At 41.8% G+C, this 27,044-nt stretch overlaps 1 protein-coding gene across 1 annotated transcript in view; it reads right to left on the bottom strand.

Moving 5' to 3' along the window:
* The window catches only part of LOC139746888 (serine/threonine-protein kinase PLK1-like), a 498,519-nt gene that overhangs the window by 20,113 nt on the left and 451,362 nt on the right, over positions 1–27,044 (bottom strand). Inside the window, exons 4-8 of the mRNA XM_071658544.1 lie at positions 23,296–23,507; positions 14,916–15,011; positions 14,436–14,635; positions 10,808–11,028; positions 5,234–5,483 (exon numbers count right to left, since the gene is read on the bottom strand). Coding sequence (XP_071514645.1) covers positions 5,234–5,483; positions 10,808–11,028; positions 14,436–14,635; positions 14,916–15,011; positions 23,296–23,507 — 979 coding nt within the window. The remainder of the gene's footprint in view (positions 1–5,233; positions 5,484–10,807; positions 11,029–14,435; positions 14,636–14,915; positions 15,012–23,295; positions 23,508–27,044) is intronic.

Raw genomic sequence — 27,044 nt, forward strand, 5'->3', positions numbered from 1 at the left:
AATTGAGAGGGGAGGATTTCCAGCCCCCCGCTCCCTCCCCTTTTAGTCGCCTTCTACGACACGCAGGGAATACGTGGGAAGTATTCTTTCTCCCCTATCCCCAGGGATAAAATTATATGGAAATTATATGGTAAGGTATTGATTGAGAAGGTGAAGGCATGTACAGAGCATCAGATTGGGGAAGAGCAGTGTGGTTTTCTTACAAAAGCAAATGGATTTGTATGTAGCATTTATGGATCTGGAGAAGGTATATGATAGAGTTGATAGAGATGCTCTGTGGAAGGTATTAAGAATATATGGTGTGGAAGGCAATTTTTGTTAGAAGAAATGAAAAGTTTTTATCGAGGATGTAAGGCATGTGTACATGTAGGAAGAGAGGAAAGCGATTGATTCTCAGGGAATGTAGGTTTGCGGCAGGGGTGTGTGATGTCTCCATGGTTGTTTAATTTGTTTATGGATGGGGTTGTTAGGGAGGTGAATGCAAGAGTTTTGGAAAGAGGGGCAAGTATGCAGTCTGTTGTGGATGAGAGAGCTTGGGAAGTGAGTCAGTTGTTATTCGCTGATGATACAGTGCTGGTGGCTGATTTGTGTGAGAAACTGCAGAAGCTGGTGACTGAGTTTGGTAAAGTGTGTGAAAGAAGAAAGTTGAGAGTAAATGTATATAAGAGCAAGGTTATTAGGTACAGTAGGGTTGAAGGACAAGTCAATTGGGAGGTAAGTTTGAATGGAGAAAAACTGGAGGAAGTAAAGTGTTTTAGATATCTGGGAGTGGATTTGGCAGTGGATGGAACCATGGAAGCGGAAGTGAATAATAGGGTGGGGGAGGGGGCGAAAGTTCTGGCAGCATTGAAGAATTGTGGAAGTCGAGAACGTTATCGTGGAAAGCAAAAATGGGTATGTTTGAAGGAATAGTGGTTCCAACAATGATATATGGTTTTGAGGTGTTGGCTATGGATAGAGTTGTGTGGAGGAGGGTGGATGTGCTGGAAATGAGATGTTTGAGGACAATATGTGGTGTGAGGTGGTTTGATCGAGTAAGTAATGAGAGGGTAAGAGTTACATGTTGTGGTAAAAAGAGTGTGGTTGAGAGAGCAGAAGAGGGTGTTTTGAAATGGTTCGGTCACATGGAGAGAATGAGTGAGGAAAGATTAACAAAGAGGATATATGTGTCAGAGGTGGAGGGAACAAGAAGTGGGAGACCAAATGGGAGGTGGAAAGATGGAGTGAAAAAGATTTTGAGTGATCGGGGCCTGAACATGCAGGAGGGTGAAAGGCGTGCAAGGAATAGAGTGAATTGGAACGATGTGGTAGACCGGCGGTGACGTGCTGTCAATGGATAGAACCAGGGCATGTGAAGCGTCTGGGGTAAACCATGGAAAGTTCTGTGAGGCCTGGATGTGGAAAGGGAGCTGTGGTTTCGGTGCATTATACATGACAGCTAGAGACTGAGTGTGAACGAATGTGGCCTTTGTTGTCTTTTCCTTGTGCTACCTCGCAGACATGTGGGGGGAGGGGGTTGGTATTTCATTATGTGGTGGGGTGGCGATGGGAATGAATAAGGGCAGACTATGAATAATGTACATGTGTATATATGTATATGTCTGTGTGAGTATATATATGTATTCGTTGAGATGTATAGATATGTATATTTGCGTGTGTGGACGTGTATGTATATACATGTGTAGGTGGGTGGGTTGGGCCATTCTTTCATCCGTTTCTTTGCGCTACCTCGCTAATGTGGGTGACAGCGACAAAACAAAAAAAAAAAAAAATAAAAAAACTAAATATATATATATATATATATATATATATATATATATATATATATATATATATATATATATATATATTATCCCTGGGGATAGGGGATTAAGAATACTTTCCACGTATTCCCTGCGTGTCGTAGAAGGCGACTAAAAGGGGAGGGAGCGGGGGGCTGGAAATCCTCCCCTCTCATTTTTTTTTTAATTTTCCAAAAGAAGGAACAGAGGGGGCCAGGTGAGGATATTCCAAAAAAAGGCCTAGTCCTCTGTTCCTAACGCTACCTCGCTAACGCGGGAAATGGCGAATAGTTTAAAAGAAAAAAAAAGAAAATATATATATATATATATATATATATATATATATATATATATTTTTTTTTTTGCCGCTGTCTCCCGCGTTTGCGAGGTAGCGCAAGGAAACAGACGAAAGAAATGGCCCAACCCAGCCCCATACACATGTATATACATACGTCCACACACACAAATATACATGCCTACACAGCTTTCCATGGTTTACCCCAGACGCTTCACATGCCCTGATTCAACCCACTGACAGCACGTCAACCCCGGTATACTACATCGATCCAATTCACTCTATTCTTTGCCCTCCTTTCACCCTCCTGCATGTTCAGGCCCCGATCACACAAAATCTTTTTCACTTCATCTTTCCACCTCCAATTTGGTCTCCCACTTCTCCTCGTTCCCTCCACCTCCGACACATATATCCTCTTGGTCAATCTTTCCTCACTCATTCTCTCCATGTGCCCAAACCATTTCAAAACACCCTCTTCTGCTCTCTCAACCACACTCTTTTTATTTCCACACATCTCTCTTACCCTTACGTTACTTACTCGATCAAACCACCTCACACCACACATTGTCCTCAAACATCTCATTTCCAGCACATCCATCCTCCTGCGCACAACTCTATCCATAGCCCACGCCTCGCAACCATACAACATTGTTGGAACCACTATTCCTTCAAACATACCCATTTTTGCTTTCCGAGATAATGTTCTCGACTTCCACACATTCTTCAAGGCTCCCAGAATTTTTGACCCCTCCCCCACCCTATGATCCACTTCCGCTTCCACTTTCTAAAATGGGAAACAGAAGAATATATATATATATATATATATATATATGGATGGACAGAGCACAGAGATGAAAGCAAAACAGGAAATGAGGTGCAGAGATGGAGTGTGGCAGTGAGATATAGTGGCTAGTGGTAAGCCCGTTTGTTCATGATACTGTGTTGTTTGCCAAGAGTGAAGTGGAGTTGCAGAAGGTGGTAAAAGTGTTTTATGATGTGTGTGAGCATAGGCAAATGCAGGTAAATGCAAGTAAAGTAATGGTGTTCGAAAGGAAACAGAGTGCAAGTGTAGATTCTGCAAAACCATATATAGTGAATGAAGAAAGTGTACTAAATTGTGCTCTGGATAATGGAGGGGGGGTGAAAGACTGGAAGAAGTGAGAGAATTTAAGTATGAAGGTGCTGTCAATGGGTTTAACCAGGTCATGTGAAGTGTCTGGGGTAAACCATGGAAAGTTTTGTGGGGCCTGAATGTGGAAAGGGAGCTGTGGTTTTGATGCATTCTACATGACATCTAGAGACTGAGTGTGAATGAATGTGGCCTTTGTTGTCTTTTCTAGCGCTACCTCGTGTGCGGGGAGGGGGGGGGGTGTCATTTCATGTGTGGTAGGGTGGCAACGGGAATGAATAAAAGCAGCAAGCATGAATCATGTACATGTGTATATATGTATGCCTGTGTATGTACATATATATGTATATGTTGAAATGTATAGGTATGTATATGTGTGTGTGTGTGGATGTGTATGTATATACATGCGTATGTGGGTGGGTTGGGCCATTCTTTTGTCTGTCTCCTTGCGCTACCTTGCTAATGTGGGAGACAGCCACAAAGTATAATAAATAAGTAGGTGCTGTCTTGGGTAAATGTGGTGATATGGAAGGAGAGATAAGGGAGAGAGCAGTACAGGGTAGAAGAGTCATTGAGTCCCTTTATAGAATAATGAATGGTAGAGGTGTAAGAATGGAAGTGAAGAGAGGATTAAGAGACAGCATAGTCCTCCCAACCCTGACCTATGCAACCGAAACATTTCATGGAATGAGGCACAGAGGAAATGAGCTACTGGAGAAGAGCATGTGGTGTGACTAGATGAAATGGAGAAATGAAAGGGTCTATGAAAGATGTGGTATGGCAGGGAATGCAAAGGGAGTGAATTGTGGAGTGGTAGAATGGGTGAAACATAATACTTTGAAGTGGTTTAGGCATAAGGAAAGAATGCAATTACAAGTAATGTGTATGATATTACAATTAAATGGGTTGGTGTGAGTGAAAAACCACCTGTGACATGGGCAAATAGGATGGAGGAATACTGGAGAGAGAGAAATAGTGGAATAATACTGGAGGGAGAGAAAAAAAATGGAGGAATGCATGGAATGGTGTATGCGAGGAAGGCATGTAAGGACAGAGATAAGTGGAGACTTTTGCTGTGGCCACCCCTTGATGGGAGTTCCCGGAAGGAATGGGCATCAAAGATATAGGTAAATAGACAGATAGTGGTTTTAGCAATATTATATGGATGTGAGGCAATGGCTATAGATAAGGCTGTGCAGTGAAGAGGAGGGGGGATATGTTAGAAATGAAATGTCTGAGGACAGTATGTGGTGTATGGTGATATGATCGAGTGAGTAATAAAAGGGTGTCGTAATAAAAAGAATGGTTGAGAGAGCTGAAGAGGGTGTGCTGAAATGGGTTGGGCATATGGAGAGAATGGGTATGGAAAGACTGACAAACAGGATATACATGTCAGAAGTGGGGGCAACAAGAATGGTGAAACCAAATTGTAGATGGAAGGATGAAGTGTAAAAGATTTTGAGGAATCAGGACCTGAACAAGCAGGAGGGTGAAAGCTGCACACAGGATAAGAGTAAACTAGAACAATATGGTATGCAGGGGTTGATTTGTTGTAAGTGGAATGAACCAGGGCATGTGAAGTATCAGAGGTAAATTATGGAAAGGTCTGTGAGACCTGCTTGTGGAGAGGGAGCTATGGTTGTGGTGCATTACAGATGACAGGTAGAGAATGGACGAAAGTGGATGCTACCTTTCTTTTTCTGTTCCTGGCATTCCTTGCTAATGTAGGAAATGATCAAGTATGAAAAAAAATGTATGCAGCATTAATGAGATGGGTTTGATTAGGGCACTCATTTGCCTGTGCCATTTCAGCTACCACAAAAAAGTTAAGAACATGCAAAAATACATATTATACAGGTACTCATCATAATGGGGCAACAGGAGTGTAAAATTCTCTCCCTGTGACACCCAGGTAATAGTAAAACATTTCCAACACACCCATACCCACACATACATATGCATTCAAACACACAGAGGCACATTCTCATTTTCTCCATATATTTGTTTATGTGTATGGTATCAACTCACCATCTGGCATATTGTCAAGACATGCAGCCAGTAAGTTGTAAAGTGTGCCAGAGGTGATATCCCTCTTCTTTCCAACCACATTGCCACTAGAGGCTTTGTTGTCTGTTGTGCAGATGACGGATGAAAGCTTCTGGCGTAAACATGAAGACAAAGTTCCTCCAGAATCCTTCTTTCTATTCTCTTCTTTAGAGTTACCAGTTATTGGTCTGTTACTTGGAGGACTTCCAAGGCCACCATCCAAAATTGAGATCTGCAAGCATTTGGGTGCCATTAAGTTTTGATTTATAATTCTGATGCTATATTCCTTTAAAGAGACAAGACAATTCAATGGTATAGGGAATTTTTTACTTGCAAGATTTCTTTTTCATGCTTGTTGAATGAAGTAAAAATGTGATTACATGGTAAATCATGTTATGAAAGATATGAGCCTTAAAGCAATTAGTGACTGTCACTGTAAGCAAAGGAGGTACTTACTAATAATGAAAGCAGAAAATTTTTTAGGTCTAAGAGAGGTTACATAAATTAAAAAAAATGAAAGCAAAGTTCAAAAACATATGGTAAAACACCAAGTGTGGCAACACTGAGAAAACCATCAACCATCATGGTAAGAAGATATATCATAAGAGGTAACCAAGACACTTCTTACTCCTTTTACAGTGTTTCTTCTATAAGAAAGTGTAGCTAATTAATCAGCCTACTAGGTATAAATCCCTATTAAATTATAGATAAATGAATGTCCAGGTTCAAAAAGAAATTTCTAAATATTTTCCGAAATCATAACTAGAAGTTATGCTACTGAATTGTCTTACAATGATAAGCTGAACAAACTATTTCAAGAGGATCAGCTGAAAAAGTTAGCATAAAAGCATATATGAAAAACACTATACCTAACTATAATAAAAAATACTCTTAAGGAGTTATTTTACATTTTATATGTAAAATCACAACTTTTTTGTTAATTTATTATTTTTTATTATTACACTTTGTCGTTGTCTCCCGCGTTAGCGAGGTAGCGCAAAGAAACAGATGAAAGAATGGCCCAACCCACCCACATACACATGCATATACATACACGTCCGCACACGCACATATACATACCTATACATTTCAACGTATACATATATATATATACATACACAGACATATACATATATACACATGTACGTAATTCATACTTGCTGCCTTCATTCATTCCCGTCGCCACCCCACCACACATGAAATGACAACTCCCTCCCCCTGCATGCATGTGAGATAGAGCTAGGAAAAGACAATAAAGGCAACATTAGTTCACACTCTGTCTCTAGCTGTCATGTATAATGCACCGAAACCACAGCTCCCTTTCCACATCCAGGCCCACAAATTTTTCCATGGTTTACCCCAGACGCTTCACAAGCCCTGGTTCGCTCCACTGACAGCACGTTGACCCCGGTACACCACATTGTTCCAATTCACTCTATTCCTTGCATGCCTTTTATCCTCCTCCATGTTCAGGCCCCGATCGCTCAAAATCTTTTCCACTTCAACCTTCCACCTCAAATTTGGTCTCCCACTTCTCCTTGTTCCCTCCACCTCTGTTACATATATCTTTGTCAATCTTTCCTCACTCATTCTCTCCATGTGACCAAACCATTTCAGTATACCCTCTTCTGCTCTCTCAACCACACTCTTTTTATTACCACACATCCCTCTTTTACCCTTTCATTACTTACTCAATCAAACCACCTCACACCACATATTATCCTCAAACATCTCATTTCCAAAACATCCACCCTCCTCCGCACAACTCTATCTATAGCCCACGCCTTGCAACCATATAACACTGCTGGAACCACTATTCCTTTAAACATACCCATTTTTGCTTTCTGAGATAATGTTTTTTGCCTTCCACACATTTTTCAACACTCCCAGAACTTTCGCCCCTCCCTCACCCTGTGATTCACTTCCGCTTCCATAGTTCCATCTACTGCCAAATCCACTTCCAGATATCTAAAACACTTCACTTCCTCTAGTTTTTCTCCACTCAAACTTACCTCCCAATTGACTTGTCCCTCAACCCTACTGTACCTAATAACCCTTTCTCTTTTTCCCCATTTCTCTCCTTTCTTCTTTTAAACACTTTGCCAAACTCACACCAGCTTCTGAGTTTCCACCCATCAGCCCCAGCCTGTACATCAGCGAAAACAAATGACTCCTTCCCCCCCTCTCATCCACAAAAGACTGCGCTTTCCCCTTTTAAAACCTTGCATTCACCTCCCAAAGTTAAACCCCACCATAAACAAATTAAACAACTAGAGGGGGCACAGCACCCCCGCCGCAACCCTAATTCATGAGAACCAATCACTTTCCCCGCTTTTTTCTCAACAATGCCTTAATCCTCGATAAAAACTTTTTACTGCTTCAGCAAATTGCCTCCCACACCATAATCTTAATACTTTTCCCCAAAAACATCTCTATCAACTCATCATATGCCTTCTAGACCTAAATGCAAATACAAACCTTGCTTTTTTTTTTTTAACTTTTACATACATTCTTCAAAACAAAACCCTGTTTCCCCACATCCTCTACCCCTTTTAAACCACAGCCTTCCCCCCAAACTGATGCTCTGTACATTTTTTAGTTTTTTCAAAAATTATTCAAAACATAACAAATATTAAATATCCATGTTTGAGACAAATTTTTTTATCAAATTTAAGTGATACTTCTTAAACGGGGATCTTCTGGAGTTATTGGGTTATGAACACGGAAACCAGTTATCAAAATAAAAACCCTGCATAACATATCATTTTTTTAGTGAAATTTTTATTTCACCCTAACCATGTATAATAAAGATCCCAAAGCTTGCTAATATTTAAGTCAAAAAATATAGCTAAAAAACCTTTAAATACAAAAAGGGGGTTCGTTTGTAAGTAAAACAAAAAGTTTAAAAATAAGAAAAATTTTTTTTGAAATTTCACTTATTTATTGCTGGGTTTTGGTGGGGAAAACGGAGTGTTGAACTGAATTGGTAATTTTTTAATATCTTGGGGTGAGGGATGCTGTGAATTATGAGGGAAAAGGGGGCTGATGTTGCATCGTTGTTCGGGTGGAAACTGATTTCCCAATAACACCCAAACCCAAACTTTGGCCCCTGGGACATGCTGAAGGGGGAAGGGATCTTCATACACCTGAAAAACACTTTTTATTAAACAAACACTCTAGTTTTTAAACTATTTTTTTTTTTGCAATGATTTTTAAATTAAATCTAGATTCTGTTTGATTTTTTCATATATTTGCCAATTCCTGCATTGAAAAGGTAGCGTTAAAAAACAGGGGAGGGGCCTTGGGGAAACCCCTTTAGCCCCCTTCCTTGTTCTTTTTTTGAAAAATTTAAAAAAAATAAAAAAATTTCATCAGTAATACAGAACAGCAGTCCTAAAATATCTCAGTGGATTTCCTCAGCTAGAGTCAAAAAAAATGCCAACCTAGAATATACACATCTTAGTAAATCGGGTCCTGGGATTTTTAAAAATGAACAATTTCAATTGTTGACTTAGGGCTTATCAAAAAATGAAATTTCTAAATCACAATTGTTAGCGCAAAGAAACAGATGAAAGAATGGCCCAACCCACCCACATACACATGCATATACATACACGTCCGCACACGCACATATACATACCTATACATTTCAACGTATACATATATATATATACATACACAGACATATACATATATACACATGTACGTAATTCATACTTGCTGCCTTCATTCATTCCCGTCGCCACCCCACCACACATGAAATGACAACTCCCTCCCCCTGCATGCATGTGAGATAGAGCTAGGAAAAGACAATAAAGGCAACATTAGTTCACACTCTGTCTCTAGCTGTCATGTATAATGCACCGAAACCACAGCTCCCTTTCCACATCCAGGCCCACAAATTTTTCCATGGTTTACCCCAGACGCTTCACAAGCCCTGGTTCGCTCCACTGACAGCACGTTGACCCCGGTACACCACATTGTTCCAATTCACTCTATTCCTTGCATGCCTTTTATCCTCCTCCATGTTCAGGCCCCGATCGCTCAAAATCTTTTCCACTTCAACCTTCCACCTCAAATTTGGTCTCCCACTTCTCCTTGTTCCCTCCACCTCTGTTACATATATCTTTGTCAATCTTTCCTCACTCATTCTCTCCATGTGACCAAACCATTTCAGTATACCCTCTTCTGCTCTCTCAACCACACTCTTTTTATTACCACACATCCCTCTTTTACCCTTTCATTACTTACTCAATCAAACCACCTCACACCACATATTATCCTCAAACATCTCATTTCCAAAACATCCACCCTCCTCCGCACAACTCTATCTATAGCCCACGCCTTGCAACCATATAACACTGCTGGAACCACTATTCCTTTAAACATACCCATTTTTGCTTTCTGAGATAATGTTTTTGCCTTCCACACATTTTTCAACACTCCCAGAACTTTCGCCCCTCCCTCACCCTGTGATTCACTTCCGCTTCCATAGTTCCATCTACTGCCAAATCCACTTCCAGATATCTAAAACACTTCACTTCCTCTAGTTTTTCTCCACTCAAACTTACCTCCCAATTGACTTGTCCCTCAACCCTACTGTACCTAATAACCTTGCTCTTTTCCACATTTACTCTCAGCTTTCTTCTTTCAAACACTTTGCCAAACTCAGTCACCAGCTTCTGCAGTTTCTCACCCGAATCAGCCACCAGCGCTGTATCATCAGCGAACAACAACTGACTCGCTTCCCAAGCCCTCTCATCCACAACAGACTGCATGCTTGCCCCTTTCTCCAAAACTCTTGCATTCACCTCCCTAACAGTTAACCCCATCCATAAACAAATTAAACAACCATAGAGACATCACGCACCCCAGCCGCAACCCTACATTCACTGAGAACCAATCACTTTCCTCGCTTTTTACTCATACATATGCCTTACATCCTCGATAAAAACTTTTCACTGCTTCTAGCAACTTGCCTCCCACACCATATATTCTTAATACTTTCCACAGAGCATCTCTATCAACTCTATCATATGCCTTCTCCAGATCCATAAATGCTAAATACAAATCCATTTGCTTTTCTAAGCATTTCTCACATACATTCTTCAAAGCAAACTCCTGATCCACACATCCTCTACCACTTCTGAAACCACACTGCTCTTCCCCAATCTGATGCTCTGTACATGCTTTTTAGTTATTTCAAAAATTATTCAAAACTATAACAAGATATTAACATATCCATGTTTGAGACAATGTTTTCTATCAATTAATAAGTGATATCTTCATTAAACGGTATCTTCTGGAGTTACTTGGATTAATGACACAGCTGGAAACCAGTTAGTACGAAGTAACAAGCATGTCAGTAACTATATCATAGTCTTAGTGAAATTTCATTTCACCATAACCATGTATAACTAAAGATCCCAAAGCTTGCTAATATTAAGTGCAAAAATATATGCTAAAAAACTTATACTACAGAAAAGGGGGTTCAGTTTAGTAAGTAATATACAAACATGTTAACAATAAGAAAAATTTTTATGAACTTTCACTTACTTTATCTGACTGGGGTTTCTGGTTGGGAATACGGAGTGTTGAGACTGAATTGGTAATTTTTTTAATATCTTGGGTGAGAGGATGCTGTGAATGTGACTGAGGGAGAGAGGGCTGATGTTGCATCTGTTGTTCAGGCATGGAAACTGACTTTCCAATAACATCCAACCCAAACTTTGGCACCTGGGTACATGCTGAAGGAGGAAGGGATCTTGGCATCACACCTGAAAAACACATTTCATTAACAAACACTCTAGCTTTAAACTATTCATTTTTTGCAATGAGTCTTTAATTAAATCTCAGATTCTGTTTGATTTTTTTCATACTATTTGCCAATTCCTGCATTAGCAAGGTAGCGTTAAGAACAGAGGACTGGGCCTTTGGGAGAATATTCTCACTTAGCCCCCTTCCTTGTTTCTTTTGTTTGATAAATATAAAATAAATGAATTCATCAGTATATACAGAACATGCAGTCCTATACATATCTCAGTGATTTCCATCATGCTAGTAGTCATAAAAATGCCTAACTCTAGAACTATACACATCTTAGTAAATCAGGAGTCATCTGAGGCATTATCTAAAATATGAACTAACTTCAATTGTTGACTTATGGCATTATCAAAAGAATGAAATTTCTAAATCACAATTGCTTTTAATACTTGTCTTGGCTTCTGTCTAACTGACATTCATCCATAAGACATGGACATGTATTGATGCATGATTTTCAACAGATTTAAAATTAGTTTTTTACAATTTATGACAAGTTATTAACTTTATATTAATTTTTCTCTGAAGTTTTAATTCCAAATGCTAATGACCCAACCCTGCCTCTGGTAATCACACTTCTTATTTGAACCTTCCCAGGTGACCCTTCCCTGATAAGTCACATGCCTTGCATGTCATATATATTTTATTATTTTTTTATTTTGCTTTGTCGCTGTCTCCCGCGTTAGCAAGGTAGCGCAAGGAAACAGACGAAAGAATGGCCCAACCCGCCCACATACACATGTATATACATACACGTCCACACACGCAAATATACATACCTATACATCTCAATGTACACATATATATACACACACAGACATATACATATATACACATGTACATAATTCATACTGTCTGCTTTTATTTGTTCCCATCGCCACCTCGCCAAACATGGAATAACAACCCCCTCCCCCTCATGTGTACGAGGTAGCGCTAGGAAAAGACACCAAAGGCCACATTCGTTCACACTCAGTCTCTAGCTGTCATGTAATAATGCACCGAAACCACAGCTCCCTTTCCACATCCAGGCCCCACACAACTTTCCATGGTTTACCCCAGACGCTTCACATGCCCTGGTTCAATCCATAGACAGCACGTCGACCCCGGTATACCACATCGTTCCAATTCACTCTATTCCTTGCACGCCTTTCACCCTCCTGCATGTTCAGGCCCCGATCACTCAAAATCTTTTTCACTCCATCTTTCCACCTCCAATTTGGTCTCCCACTTCTCCTCGTTCCCTCCACCTCTGACACATATACCCTCTTGGTCAATCTTTCCTCACTCATTCTCTCCATATGACCAAACCATTTCAAAACACCCTCTTCTGCTCTCTCAACCACACTCTTTTTATTTCCACACGTCTCTTACCCTTACATTACTTACTCGATCAAACCACCTCACACCACATATTGTCCTCAAACATCTCATTTCCAGCACATCCACCCTCCTGCGCACAACTCTATCCATAGCCCACGCCTCGCAACCATACAACATTGTTGGAACCACTATTCCTTCAAACATACCCATTTTTGCTTTCCGAGATAATGTTCTCGACTTCCAAACATTCTTCAAGGCTCCCAGAATTTTCGCCCCCTCCCCCACCCTATGATTTACTTCCGCTTCCATGGTTCCATCCGCTGCCAGATCCACTCCCAGATATCTAAAACACTTCACTTCCTCCAGTTTTTCTCCATTCAAACTTACCTCCCAATTGACTTGACCCTCAACCCTACTGTACATAATTACCTTGCTCTTATTCACATTTACTCTTAACTTTCTTCTTTCACACACTTTACCAAACTCACTCACCAGCTTCTGCAGTTTCTTACATGAATTAGCCACCAGCGCTGTATCATCAGTGAACAACAACTGACTCACTTCCCAAGCTCTCTCATCCACAACAGACTGCATACTTGCCCCGCTTTCCAAAACTCTTGCATTCACCTCCCTAACAACCCCATCCATAAACAAATTAAACAACCATGGAGACATCACACACCCCTGCCGCAAACCTACATTCACTGAGAACCAATCACTTTCCTCTCTTCCTACACGTACACATGCCTTACATCCTCGATAAAAACTTTTCACTGCTTCTAACAACTTGCCTCCCACACCATATATTCTTAAAACCTTCCACAGAGCATCTCTATCAACACTATCATATGCCTTCTCCAGATACATAAATGCTACATACAAATCCATTTGTTTTTCTAAGTATTTCTCACATACATTCTTCAAAGCAAACACCTGATCCACACATCCTCTACCACTTCTGAAACCACACTGCTCTTCCCCAATCTGATGCTCTGTACATGCCTTCACCCTCTCAATCAATACCCTCCCATATAATTTCCCAGGAATACTCAACAAACTTATACCTCTGTAATTTGAGCACTCACTCTTATCCCCCCCTTTGCCAATCCTCAGGCACCTCACCATGAATCATACATACATTTAATAACCTTACCAACCAGTCAACAATACAGTCACCCACTTTTTTAATAAATTCCACTGCAATACCATCCAAACCTGCTGCCTTGCCAGCTTTCATCTTCCGTAAAGCTTTTACTACCTATTCTCTATTTAACGAATCATTTTCCCTAACCCTCTCACTTTGCACACCACCTCGACCAAAACACCCTATATCTGCCACTCTATCATCAAACACATACAACAAACCTTCAAAATATATATATTACCAAAGCATGGTTTCAGTTGTGCAATTAACCTCTCAGATTTCTGCAAGAGTGTAAGCTCTGTTGTAGACAAAAAGAGAAGGGTGGCAGACTGTCTGTATCTGGGCTGCTAGAAAGAATTTGACACTACCACACAGGAGGCAAGTAAAGAAGTTGGATGCAGGAATGATGGTGGAGGGGAACTACTTCAATGGATAGAAGATTATTTTATAGGAAGAGAACATGAGACACAAGTCATGGGAGCTTTCTCGAAATGGGTTAAGGTCACTAGTAGCGTGATGGAAGTTTCAGTCATGGGACTAGTGGTCTTCTTGATCTACAAGTCTTGCCAGAATGATCTGAATATTAACATTAAAAGCTTACAGATGATGGTAAGGTAATGATTATAAAAAGCTCTAGGACTACGTAATCTTACAATAAGAACCAGACAAACGCCACCATATGAGAGAGAAGAGTAAGGGGAACCTAATCGCAGCATTTGAATTTTTAAACCAGGTTGATGATATAGACAGTGAATAGTTTTCTAAAAGATGTTTGGGACAGAACAACTAGAGGACAAAACATGAAACTGGGTAAAATGTTTTTTTAAAAAAGTTATATAATTTAGATGAGAGTAATAGAGTAAAAACTATCATTTACTATGAGATATATAATACTCATACCTGTGGTGAAGAACTCATGGGAGAGGACTTGGTCCAACCGTGGTCGTGCATTTGGATCCGGGTGAAGGAAGGAACGAATAAGATGCCTTGCTGGTTCACTGATGAGGGGAGGGATTACATACTTGTTTGTAGTAATACGGGAATAGGTCTCTTTCAAGGTATCAGTTTCAAATGGAGGTTGGCCCACAAGCAGAGCATACCTTAGAAGAAATGTAATATCTTTATATCTTTTCATAACAAAAACTGGAAAGTAATTGGCAAAATGGAGCCACATTATTACACAATAAGCAATGGTATGAATAATTTTATTCGTAATGTCAAGGCAATGACTGAAGTTTTCCTTTAGAAACAATACCATAACAAACAATGGTATGAACCATATTATTCTTAAAGTAATATAAAAGCAAGAACAGGAGTTTGCATGTAAAAACAATACATCACTGTCACTCAGCAGCTATTCGTCTATGTTAAAACACTTACATTATGCATCCCATGGCCCAGATGTCAGCATCATACGAATGCCCTAACTTATTTAATACTTCTGGTGCAATGTAGTTTGGTGTGCCACATATTGTTCTGCAAAACAAAATATACACTTTATGGCTAAAATTAACATTACATATTTTATGGACAGTAATTTATAAACTATCACGGGCAAATACTGTACTTAAATCTCCCAAAATCTTATGTATCCAAATACCACAGGGGAGGTCTAACATTATTGAGATTTTTTGGTGAAAAATCCGGTATGTGCAAAATTGTACATATTCATACTGCCTTCATCCTTTCTCATCACTACCCCACCACACATGAAATAGCAATCCCCCCCTTCAGAGAGGTAGCGCCAGGAAAAGACAAAAAAAGTCACATTCGTTCACTCTCAGTCTCTAGCTGTCATGTGTAATGCACCGAAACCACCCACAGCTCCACATCCAGGCCCTACAGACCTTTCCACAATATATATATATATATATATATATATATATATATATATATATATATATATATATATATATATATATATATAAGAATGTCTGGAAGTCGAGAACATTATCTCGGAAAGCAAAAATGGGTATATTTGAAGGAATAGTGGTTTCAACAATGTTGTATGGTTGCGAGGCATGGGCTATGGATAGAGTTGTGCGCAGGAGGATGGATGTGCTGGAAATGAGATGTTTGAGGACAATGTGTGGTGTGAGGTGGTTTGATCAAGTAAGTAACGTAAGGGTAAGAGAGATGTAAGGAAATAAAAAAAGCGTGGTTGAGAGAGCAGAAGAGGGTGTTTTGAAATGGTTTGGGCACATGGAGAGAATGAGTGAGGAAAGATTGACCAAGAGGATATATGTGTCGGAGGTGGAGGGGAACGAGAAGAAGTGGGAGACCAAATTGGAGGTGGAAAGATGGAGTGAAAAAGATTTTGAGTGATTGGGGCCTGAACATGCAGGAGGGTGAAAGGCGGGCAAGGAATAGAGTGAATTGGATCGATGTGGTATACCGGGGTCGACATGCTGTCAATGGATTGAATCAGGGCATGTGAAGCGTCTGGAGTAAACCATGGAAAGTTCTGTGGGGGCCTGGATGTGGAAAGGGAGCTGTGGTTTCAGGCATTATTGCATGACAGCTAGAGACTGAGTGGGAACGAATGGGGCCTCTGTTGTCTTTTCCTAGCGTTACCTCACACACATGAGGGGGGAGGGGGATGTTATTCCATGTGTGGCAAGGTGGCGATGGGAATGAATAAAGGCAGACAGTGTGAATTGTGTGCAAGTGTATATATGTATATGTCTATGAGTGTGTATATATATGTGTACATTGAGATGTATGGGTATGTATATTTGTGTGTGGGGACGTGTATGTATATACATGTGTATGGGGGTGGGTTGGGCCATTTCTTTCGTCTGTTTCCTTGCACTACCTCGCAAACGCGGGAGACAGTGACAAAGCAAATTAATAATTATGATAAATATATATAGTTACAAACCTATGTGTTCGTTGTATCTGGGTATAGGACATGTTCACCAAATGGCGTCCTAGCTTCGTCTCTTTGATGTATATCAACTGACTTTTCACTGCTTCTAACAACTTGCCTCCCACACCATATATTCTTAATACCTACCACAGAGCATCTCTATCAACTCTATCATATGCTTTCTCCAGATCCATAAATGCTACATACAAATCCATTTGTTTTTCTAGGTATTTCTCACATACATTCTTCAAAGCAAACACCTGATCCACACATCCTCTACCACTTCTGAAACCACACAGCTCTTCCCCAATCTGATGCTCTGTACATGCCTTCACCCTCTCAATCAATACCCTCCCATATAATTTACCAGGAATACTCAACAAACTTATACCTCTGTAATTTGAGCACTCACTCTTATCCCCTTTGCCTTTGTACAATGGCACTATGCAAGCATTCTGCCAATCCTCAGGCACCTCATCATGAATCATACATACATTAAATAACCTTACCAACCAGTCAACAATACAGTCACCCCCTTTTTTAATAAATTCCACTGCAATACCATCCAAACCTGCTGCCTTGCCGGCTTTCATCTTCCGCAAAGCTTTTACTACCTCTTCTCTCTTTACCAAATCATTTTCCCTAACCCTCTCACTTTCCACACCACTTTGACCAAAACACCCTATATCTGCCACTCTATCATCAAACACATTCAACAAACCTTCAAAATACTCACTCCATCTCCTTCTCACATCACCACTACTTGTTATCACCTCCCCATTTGCCCCCTTCACTGAAGTTCCCATTTGCTCCCTTGTCTTACGCACTTTATTTACCTCCTTCCAAAACATCTTTTTATTCTCCCTAAAATTTAATGATACTCTCTCACCCCAACTCTCATTTGCCCTCTTTTTCACCTCTTGCACCTTTCTCTTGACCTCCTGCCTCTTTCTTTTATACATCTCCCACTCATTTCCATTTTTTCCCTGCAAAAATCGTCCAAATGCCTCTCTCTTCTCTTTCACTAATAATCTTACTTCTTCATCCCACCACTCACTACCCTTTCTAATCAACCCACCTCCCACGCTTCTCATGCCACAAGCATCTTTTGCACAAGCCATCACTGCTTCCCTAAATACATCCCATTCCTTCCCCACTCCCCTTACCTCCTTTGTTCTCACCTTTTTCCATTCTGTACTCAGTCTCTCCTGGTACTTCCTCACACAAGTCTCCTTCCCAAGCTCACTTACTCTCACCACTCTCTTCACCCCAACATTCACTCTTCTTTTCTGAAAACCCCTACAAATCTTCACCTTCACCTCCACAAGATAATGATCAGACATCCCTCCAGTTGCACCTCTCAGCACATTAACATCCAAAAGTCTCTCTTTCATGCGCCTATCAAGTAACACGTAATCCAATAACGCTCTCTGGCCATGTCTCCTATTTACATATGTATACTTATGTATATCTTGCTTTTTAAACCAGGTATTCCCAATCACCAGTCCTTTTTCAGCACATAAATCTACAAGCTCTTCACCATTTCCATTTACAACACTGAACACCCCATGTATACCAATTATTCCTTCAACTGCCTCATTACTCAACTTTGCATTCAAATCACCCATCACTATAACCCGGTCTTGTGCATCAAAACCACTAACACACTCATTCAGCTGCTCCCAAAACACTTACCTCTCATGATCTTTCTTCTCATGCCCAGGTGCATATGCACCAATAATCACCCATCTCTCTCCATGAATTTTCAGTTTTACCCATATCAATCTAGAATTTACTTTCTTACACTCGATCACATACTCCCACCACTCCTGTTTCAGGAGTAGTGCTACTCCTTCCCTTGCTCTTGTCCTCTCACTAACCCCTGACTTTACTCCCAAGACATTCCCTAACCACTCTTCCCCTTTACCCTTGAGCTTCGTTTCACTCAGAGCCAAAACATCCAGGTTCCTTTCCTCAAACATACTACCTATCTCTCCTTTTATCTCATTTTGGTTACATCCACACACATATAGACACCCCAATCTGAGCCTTCGAGGAGGATGAGCACTCCCTGTGTGACTCCTTCTGTTTCCCCATTTAGAAAGTTAAGATACAAGGATGGGAGAGTTTCTAGCCTATGGGGTAAACCATGGAGGGCTGTGTAGGTATGTATATTTGCGTGTATGGACGTATGTATATACATGTGTATGGGGGTGGGTTGGGCCATTTCTTTCGTCTGTTTCCTTGCGCTACCTCGCAAACGTGGGAGACAGCGACAAAGTATAATAAAAAAAATAAAAAAAAAATATATATATATATATATATATATATATATATATATATATATTGTTTGAGGACAATGTGTGGTGTGAGGTGGTTTGATCGAGTAAGTAACGTAAGGGTAAGAGAGATGTGTGGAAATAAAAAGAGCGTGGTTGAGAGAGCAGAAGAGGGTGTTTTGAAATGGTTTGGGCACATGGAGAGAATGAGTGAGGAAAGATTGACCAAGAGGATATATGTGTCGGAGGTGGAGGGAACGAGGAGAAGAGGGAGACCAAATTGGAGGTGGAAAGATGGAGTGAAAAAGATTTTGTGTGATCGGGGCCTGAACATGCAGGAGGGTGAAAGGAGGGCAAGGAATAGAGTGAATTGGAGCGATGTGGTATACAGGGGTTGACGTGCTGTCAGTGGATTGAATCAAGGCATGTGAAGCGTCTGGGGTAAACCATGGAAAGCTGTGTAGGTATGTATATTTGCGTGTGTGGACGTGTGTATGTACATGTGTATGGGGGGGGGTTGGGCCATTTCTTTCGTCTGTTTCCTTGCGCTACCTCGCAAACGCGGGAGACAGCGACAAAGTATAAAAAAAAAAAAAAAAAAAAAAATATATATATATATATATATATATATATATTTTGCTTTGTCGCTGTCTCCCGCGTTTGCGAGGTAGCGCAAGGAAACAGACGAAAGAAATGGCCCAACCCACCCCCATACACATGTATATACATACGTCCATACACGCAAATATACATACCTACACAGCCTTCCATGGTTTACCCCAGACGCTTCACATGCCCTGATTCAATCCACTGACAGCACGTCAACCCCGGTATACCACATCGATCCAATTCACTCTATTCCTTGCCCTCCTTTCACCCTCCTGCATGTTCAGGCCCCGATCACACAAAATCTTTTTCACTCCATCTTTCCACCTCCAATTTGGTCTCCCACTTCTCCTCGTTCCCTCCACCTCCGACACATATATCCTCTTGGTCAATCTTTCCTCACTCATTCTCTCCATGTGCCCAAACCATTTCAAAACACCCTCTTCTGCTCTCTCAACCACGCTCTTTTTATTTCCACACATCTCTCTTACTCTTACGTTACTTCGTTACTTACTCGATCAAACCACCTCACACCACACATTGTCCTCAAACATCTCATTTCCAGCACATGCATCCTCCTGTGCACAACTCTATCCATAGCCCATATCTATATCTATATATATATATATATATATATATATATATATATATATATATATATATTTTTTTTTTTGCTTTGTCGCAGTTTCCCGCGTTTGCGAGGTAGCGCAAGGAAACAGGCGAAAGAAATGGGCCAACCCACCCCCTTACACATGTATATACATACACGTCCACACACGCAAATATACATACCTATACATCTCAATGTACACATATATATACACACACAGACATATACATATATACACATGTACATAATTCATACTGTCTGTCTTTATTTATTCCCATCGCCACCTTGCCACACATGGAATAACATCCCCCTCCCCCTCATGTGTGTGAGGTAGCGCTAGGAATAGACAACAAAGGCCCCATTCGTTCACACTCAGTCTCTAGCTGTCATGTAATAATGCCCGAAACCACAGCTCCCTTTCCACATCCAGGCCCCACAGAACTTTCCATGGTTTACCCCAGACGCTTCACATGCCCTGATTCAATCCATTGACAGCATGTCGACCCCGGTATACCACATCGATCCAATTCACTCTATTCCTTGCCCGCCTTTCACCCTCCTGCATGTTCAGGCCCCGATCACTCAAAATCTTTTTCACTCCATCTTTCCACCTCCAATTTGGTCTCGCACTTCTCCTCGTTCCCTCCGCCTCCGACACATATATCCTCTTGGTCAATCTTTCCTCACTCATTCTCTCCATGTGCCCAAACCATTTCATAACACCCTCTCCTGCTCTCTCAACCACGCTCTTTTTGTTTCCACACATCTCTCTTACCCTTACATTACTTACTCAATCAAACCACCTCACACCACATATTGTCCTCAAACATCTCATTTCCAGCACATCCACTCTCCTGCGCACAACTCTATCCATAGCCCACGCCTCGCAACCATACAACATTGTATGGTTATATATATATTTATTTATTTTGCTTTGTCGCTGTCTCCCGCTTTTGTGAGGTAGCGTAAGGAAACAGACGAAAGAAATGGCCCAACCCACCCCCATACACATGTATAGACATACACGTCCACATACTGTCTGCCTTTATTTATTCCCATCGCCACCTCACCACACATGGAATAACATCCCCCTCCCCCCTCATGTGTGCGAGGTAGCGCTAGGAAAAGACAACAAAAGCCCCATTCATTCACACTCAGTCTCTAGCTGTCATGTAATAATGCCCGAAACCACAGCTCCCTTTCCACATCCAGGCCCCACAGAACTTTCCATAGGTATGTATATATATATACATACCTATATACTTCAATGAACACATACATACACACACACAGACACATACATATATACTCATGCACACAATCCACACTGTCTGCCTTTATTTACTCCCATCGCCACCTCGCCACACATGGAATACCATCCCCCTCCCCCCTCATGTGTGCGAGGTAGCGCTAGGAAAAGATAACAAAAGCTCCATTCGTTTACATTCAGTCTCCAGCTGTCATGCAATAATGCCCGAACCACAGCTCCCTTTCCACATCCAGGCCCCACACAACTTTCCATGGTTTACCCCAGACGCTTCACATGCCCTGATTCAATCCACTGACAGCACGTCAACCCCGGTATACCACATCGATCCAATTCACTCTACTCCTTGCCCGCCTTTCACCCTCCTGCATGTTCAGGCCCCGATCACTCAAAATCTTTTTCACTCCATCTATCCACCTCCAATTTGGTCTTCCACTTCTCCTCGTTCCCCCCACCTCCGACACATATATCCTCTTGGTCAATCTTTCCTCACTCATTCTCTCCATGTACCCAAACCATTTCAAAACACCCTCTTCTGTTCTCTCAACCACGCTCTTTTTATTTCCACACATCTCTCTTACCCTTACATTACTTACTCGATCAAACCACCTCACACCACACATTGTCCTCAAACATCTCATTTCCAGCACATCCACCCTCCTGCGCACAACTCTATCCATAGCCCACGCCTCGCAACCATACAACATTGTTGGAACCACTATTCCTTCAAGCATACCCATTTTTGCTTTCCGAGATAATGTTCTCGACTTCCACACATTCTTCAATGCTCCCAGGATTTTCGCCCCCTCCCCCACCCTATGATTCACTTCCGCTTCCATGGTTCCTTCCGCTGCTAGATCCACTCCCAGATATCTAAAACACTTTACTTCCTCCAGTTTTTCTCCATTCAAACTTACCTCCCAATTGACTTGACCCTCAACCCTACTGTACTTAATAACCTTGCTCTATTCACATTTACTCTTAACTTTCTTCTTTCACACACTTTACCAAACTCAGTCACCAGCTTCTGCAGTTTCTCACATGAATCAGCCACCAGCGCTGTATCATCAGCGAACAACAACTGACTCACTTCCCAAGCTCTCTCATCCACAACAGACTTCATACTTGCCCCTCTTTCCAAAACTCTTGCATTCACCTCCCTAACAACCCCATCCATAAACAAATTAAACAACCATGGAGACATCACACACCCCTGCCACAAACCTACATTCACTGAGAACCAATCACTTTCCTCTCTTCCTACACGTACACATGCCTTACATCCTCGATAAAAAACTTTTCACTGCTTCTAACAACTTGCCTCCCACACCATATATTCTTAATACCTTCCACAGAGCATCTCTATCAACTCTATCATATGCCTTCTCCAGATCCATAAATGCTACATACAAATCCATTTGCTTTTCTAAGTATTTCTCACATACATTCTTCAAAGCAAACACCTGATCCACACATCCTCTACCACTTCTGAAACCACACTGCTCTTCCCCAATCCGATGCTCTGTACATGCCTTCACCCTCTCAATCATATATATATATATATATATATATATATATATATATATATATATATATAATGAAGGCTCCAGTCACGGACAAAAGTCTACATCATGGCCGGGCCTTAATTGAAATATAGGGAGAATTTTGAAACGGAAAAAGTAAAGACAAGGGAAAGTATTTACGAATTTTTGAGAATTTGAAAAACCTGTCTTTGGAAATGTGCCAGGTCATAGTTATTGGGAAAGACATGAGAAGGTAGAGATTTCCAAAATTTCGACGTGTCGGGAAAGAAGTAGGTATCCAAACGGCCCACCCTTGAATTGCTGATGGCCACACAATAATACTGTGACGCAGAAGTTTCTCTGACACTAACGCATGCACAGAACTGGTTTCCTTGTTTTTAAAATCCTCGAACTGAGAGAGCTTTATATCTATACAAAGCCATGTCTTGCATACTTCTATACCATCCTAGTCATGCACTTGAAATTTCTTTTCCCCTTCTACATTGACTTACGGACCATAATCTACTTGTAACTCCCCAAACTTTATCTTTCCCAAGCACCAACTCCAACAGCCCTGATTAGCCAAAGAACATACAGTGTACTCACACATTCCTGTTGTCATCGACGCGTGTAGCAAGGCCAAAGTCACCGATTTTCATGAGCATGTCTTCGGTAAGGAACATGTTGCCCAGCTTGAGATCTCTGTGTATCACCTGCTGCTGGTGCACGTAAGCCACACCCTCAGCCAGTTGCCGCATGTAGTAACGTACCTCCGGCTCCGTTAGCGTCCGTCTGTGTTTCAACACATGCACCAGACTCTGTGGGCAGAGAAGATAGTAAGAAGGGATTAGACCACATGCCAACACTGCACTGGCGTTTTCACATTGACTAGTGCCCAACAATAGATACTAAAACCCCTACATATATATGGAGACATTACCTGCTTAGTGATTTACACGGAATTTTGGGATAACACTTCAATGACATCACGTGATCCTCATCAAGACAAAAGCGAGCACGTCTCGCTACAAAGTAAAGTGTCACTCAAATTCCACACACACACACACACACACACACACACACACACACACACACACACACACACACAAAACTTCAGGAATCAAAATGAGGGCAGCAATGGTGGGGGGGGGGGGGGGACCAGAATTATGAGAGCCGAGTTACAGGGAAACGGTCCAGGCTTTAAATTTAACTTTGGAACAGAGATGAGTGTGAGACGACCTGATCACAAACCCTGAAGTCTTTAAAAGAGATCAATGTTGTTGGGACAGTGCAACCAAAGGACAAAACATGAACGTAAGCAAGAAACTGGTCGGGGGGAAAAAAATGGACAGAAGTAATGTGACTGTATAAGAGTGGTGGGTGAGAGGAACACAATGATTGAGGACATGGTTAATGGAGCCAGCATAGATCAATTTAATAAGCTGTAAGACAGTAAATAATACTCAAGAGATGGAGTTCTAATGAGTGTAAAACTCCCTCCCCGTACAGTACAAATAGTGAATTGAAAATAGGTATTCAAACACTTAAAAATACACCTACACACAAGAAGGCTTGCGTACGATCACATACACACACACACACGCATGCCCACATGCAAAGTAATGTATGCATACACGCGCATTCATCATACGCCCCATTGTGCTTGTACTCCCCAAAGTACATGTGGCACACAGATTAAAGGCAAGGGGTGAGGAAGCCAAGGGAGAATGACCCCCACACCTTACAGCACCTAGCCATGTTGGGGAGGGGGGAGTGTAATGGCACGATAATTACCTAAGAAGGGCCCGTCTCATGCAGCACAAAAGCAGTCACCAACAAGACACAATCAATTCCAGACCAGGTCAATCAATGAGCGCCGCCCCACACCTCCTCATACCCTAACTCCCCCGAGTTCCTTCCACACACACCCAGCTCCCCCCACCTTACCATTCCACCCCAGCACCGTGCGGGACCAAAGCTTCCCCCATATCATTCTATCAAACTGAGTAAACACTGTGTTTCTGTCTTGTGTGTGTGTGTGTGTGTGTGTGTTGTTAAATTATGTAAAACACAATAACCTCTCTTGGAAAACGGGAAATATTTTCAACCTCGCTTCACTACTCAAGCTTAAATCTATGTATCAAATTTAAGGATCGCTTCCTATACACAAGTCAGATCTACATAAAATCGTGTTTACCATGTCCTTTTTTTTTTTTTTCAAACACGTCATTTCAGCTCTAAACGTAACTGAGGAAGGCATTTCAACCAAGTACAGTTATTTTCCATATATGGAAAGAACAAGACTCATTCCGACAGAACAGAACGGCGTACAGAAAAATATATACATTATCGTACTGCTGGTTTCGTACCTAGTCCCTGAAGCGTACGATCCCCCTCTCCTTTTACGGCGGCCCGCTTTACCTCGCTTTAATTGAGAGAGAGAGAGAGAGAGAGAGAGAGAGAGAGAGAGAGAGAGAGAGAGAGAGAGAGAGAGAGAGAGAGAGCACCGACGGGGGTTCTGCCATGTGTGGAAAGGCTTCAGCGCGTAGCGATCGCCACATATCCTGCCTGTCTGTCTACAGTGTTATTCAGAGCTGTTACGAAGACAGTCCGGGTGTCGATTCTGGGCTCAACATTTTTCGTAAGCCACACGTCTAAATTTTGTTTGAAAAGACTTGTGTATTCATTCCCTGTATGCTCTCAACATTCCTTGACGAGTAATGACCATTCTCCATCTCTGACCTGACCCTTGAGGGTCATGCCAGCACACACATAGGTCACAGCGTGGCCAAGGGTCGTAGCTTCCGACGAGCTCAAGCATCGTACCATTGTGCTTCGTGGGGGTTAAGGAGGGTCGTGAACGTATACAAGTTAACGTCTCCTAACACTTACGTTCCCGTAAGCTTCTGTACCACATACGACCACTGGGGAGGTCGCAATTCTTCTTTAGAATATGGATGAAAGAAGAGATCAAGACGTTCTCCTCAAATTTCTGGACGAGTTTAACACGTCACCACACCACCCAAACGCCTGTGGCCATCCTATACAACAGCTACTCATCAACTCGGATCAGTGTGTTGATATCTCGCCTGGCAAAAAATGGGGCAAAAAATATATATAATCCTTAAAAGCGACGACATTGAAAGACTTAGAACCGAGACAGAACTGCAAGCCAACCTCAAAGGCGAGGACATCGCTCAAGACTTAGAAACGAATTAGAACTGCAAGCCAGCCAGGTTAGGCTACCCCAAACATGGAAGGAGTCCAGCGATGATCCAGACGAGAGACTAAAGACGCTGGATCTCTCACATCTGACGAGCATAAACGATCTCACGATAATTCATGACCGAATACCGAGACTTTGGGGAACCCTGCACCGTCTTCAGACACCGCTCCCAAATGGATCATCGAAAAATTCTTTCTCTTAAATTTCTGATCATTGTTAATACTTGTACAAATACATGTTCACGGCACAAACAGATCGTTTCATTACGTCACTTTACGGCTCTCAGACGCAAGAAGATATGTGCGCCAGCAGGCGAAAAGACGTGAGCTAGTTAGTCATGCGAATAAAGTAGGAACATCACTTGAATGCAGCTGTGTAAATACGAGCGAGAGACGCGGAAGAAGGTGCAAAATAGACCCAATAATATGCAACGGTGATTCAAGCTCCAGCCAGACCCCTCACACACTCACTCACTCACTCCGAGTTCAACTTGTATATTTTTCTGATGGTTTGAATATAAGGAAAATCACGGGAGGCCTTATGGAGTTGACACATGGCTGCTCACACACACGAGTGCTTCATCATGCAGCATGGAACAGTTACTTCATCCACGAAGCTCTACCAAAGGCCAGGCCACAGGGGGTAGAGACGAGTACGCCTTCCTCCCCCCCCCCCCAAAAAAAAAAAAGAACAAAAAAAAAAAAAAGAATCGTAGTTGTACGACCAGAGCCAATAAACTCCCGAGCCAAACATTACTCCTTAAGAGACGGACGCCGGTGTTAGCAACGCATCCTTCCCTCAGCCACAGCGGCGGAGGAGTGCGGGGGGCAGAATTATGGAGCAGGTTCCTCCTCCTCCTCCCTCCCAACCTCCAGAAGTAATCTAAGAAGAGGAGCAAGTGAGAGTTGGTGTGTGTGTGTGTGTGTGTGTGTAGGTGGGAGGGAGCATCACCCAGCTCTATCCCGTCCGTCGCCTTACACACACACACACACACACACACACACACACACACACACTTCCCAACACACCTTTAAGAACAGCATTATTACGCACCTGGGCCACTGGTGGTGGACGGTCTTTGAACACCGCCGCAGCACCTACTCCTGGCCCACCAGCAGTCTCTCTCTCT

Source organism: Panulirus ornatus, chromosome 66 (assembly GCF_036320965.1).
Source record: "Panulirus ornatus isolate Po-2019 chromosome 66, ASM3632096v1, whole genome shotgun sequence".
Lineage (NCBI taxonomy): Eukaryota > Metazoa > Arthropoda > Malacostraca > Decapoda > Palinuridae > Panulirus > Panulirus ornatus.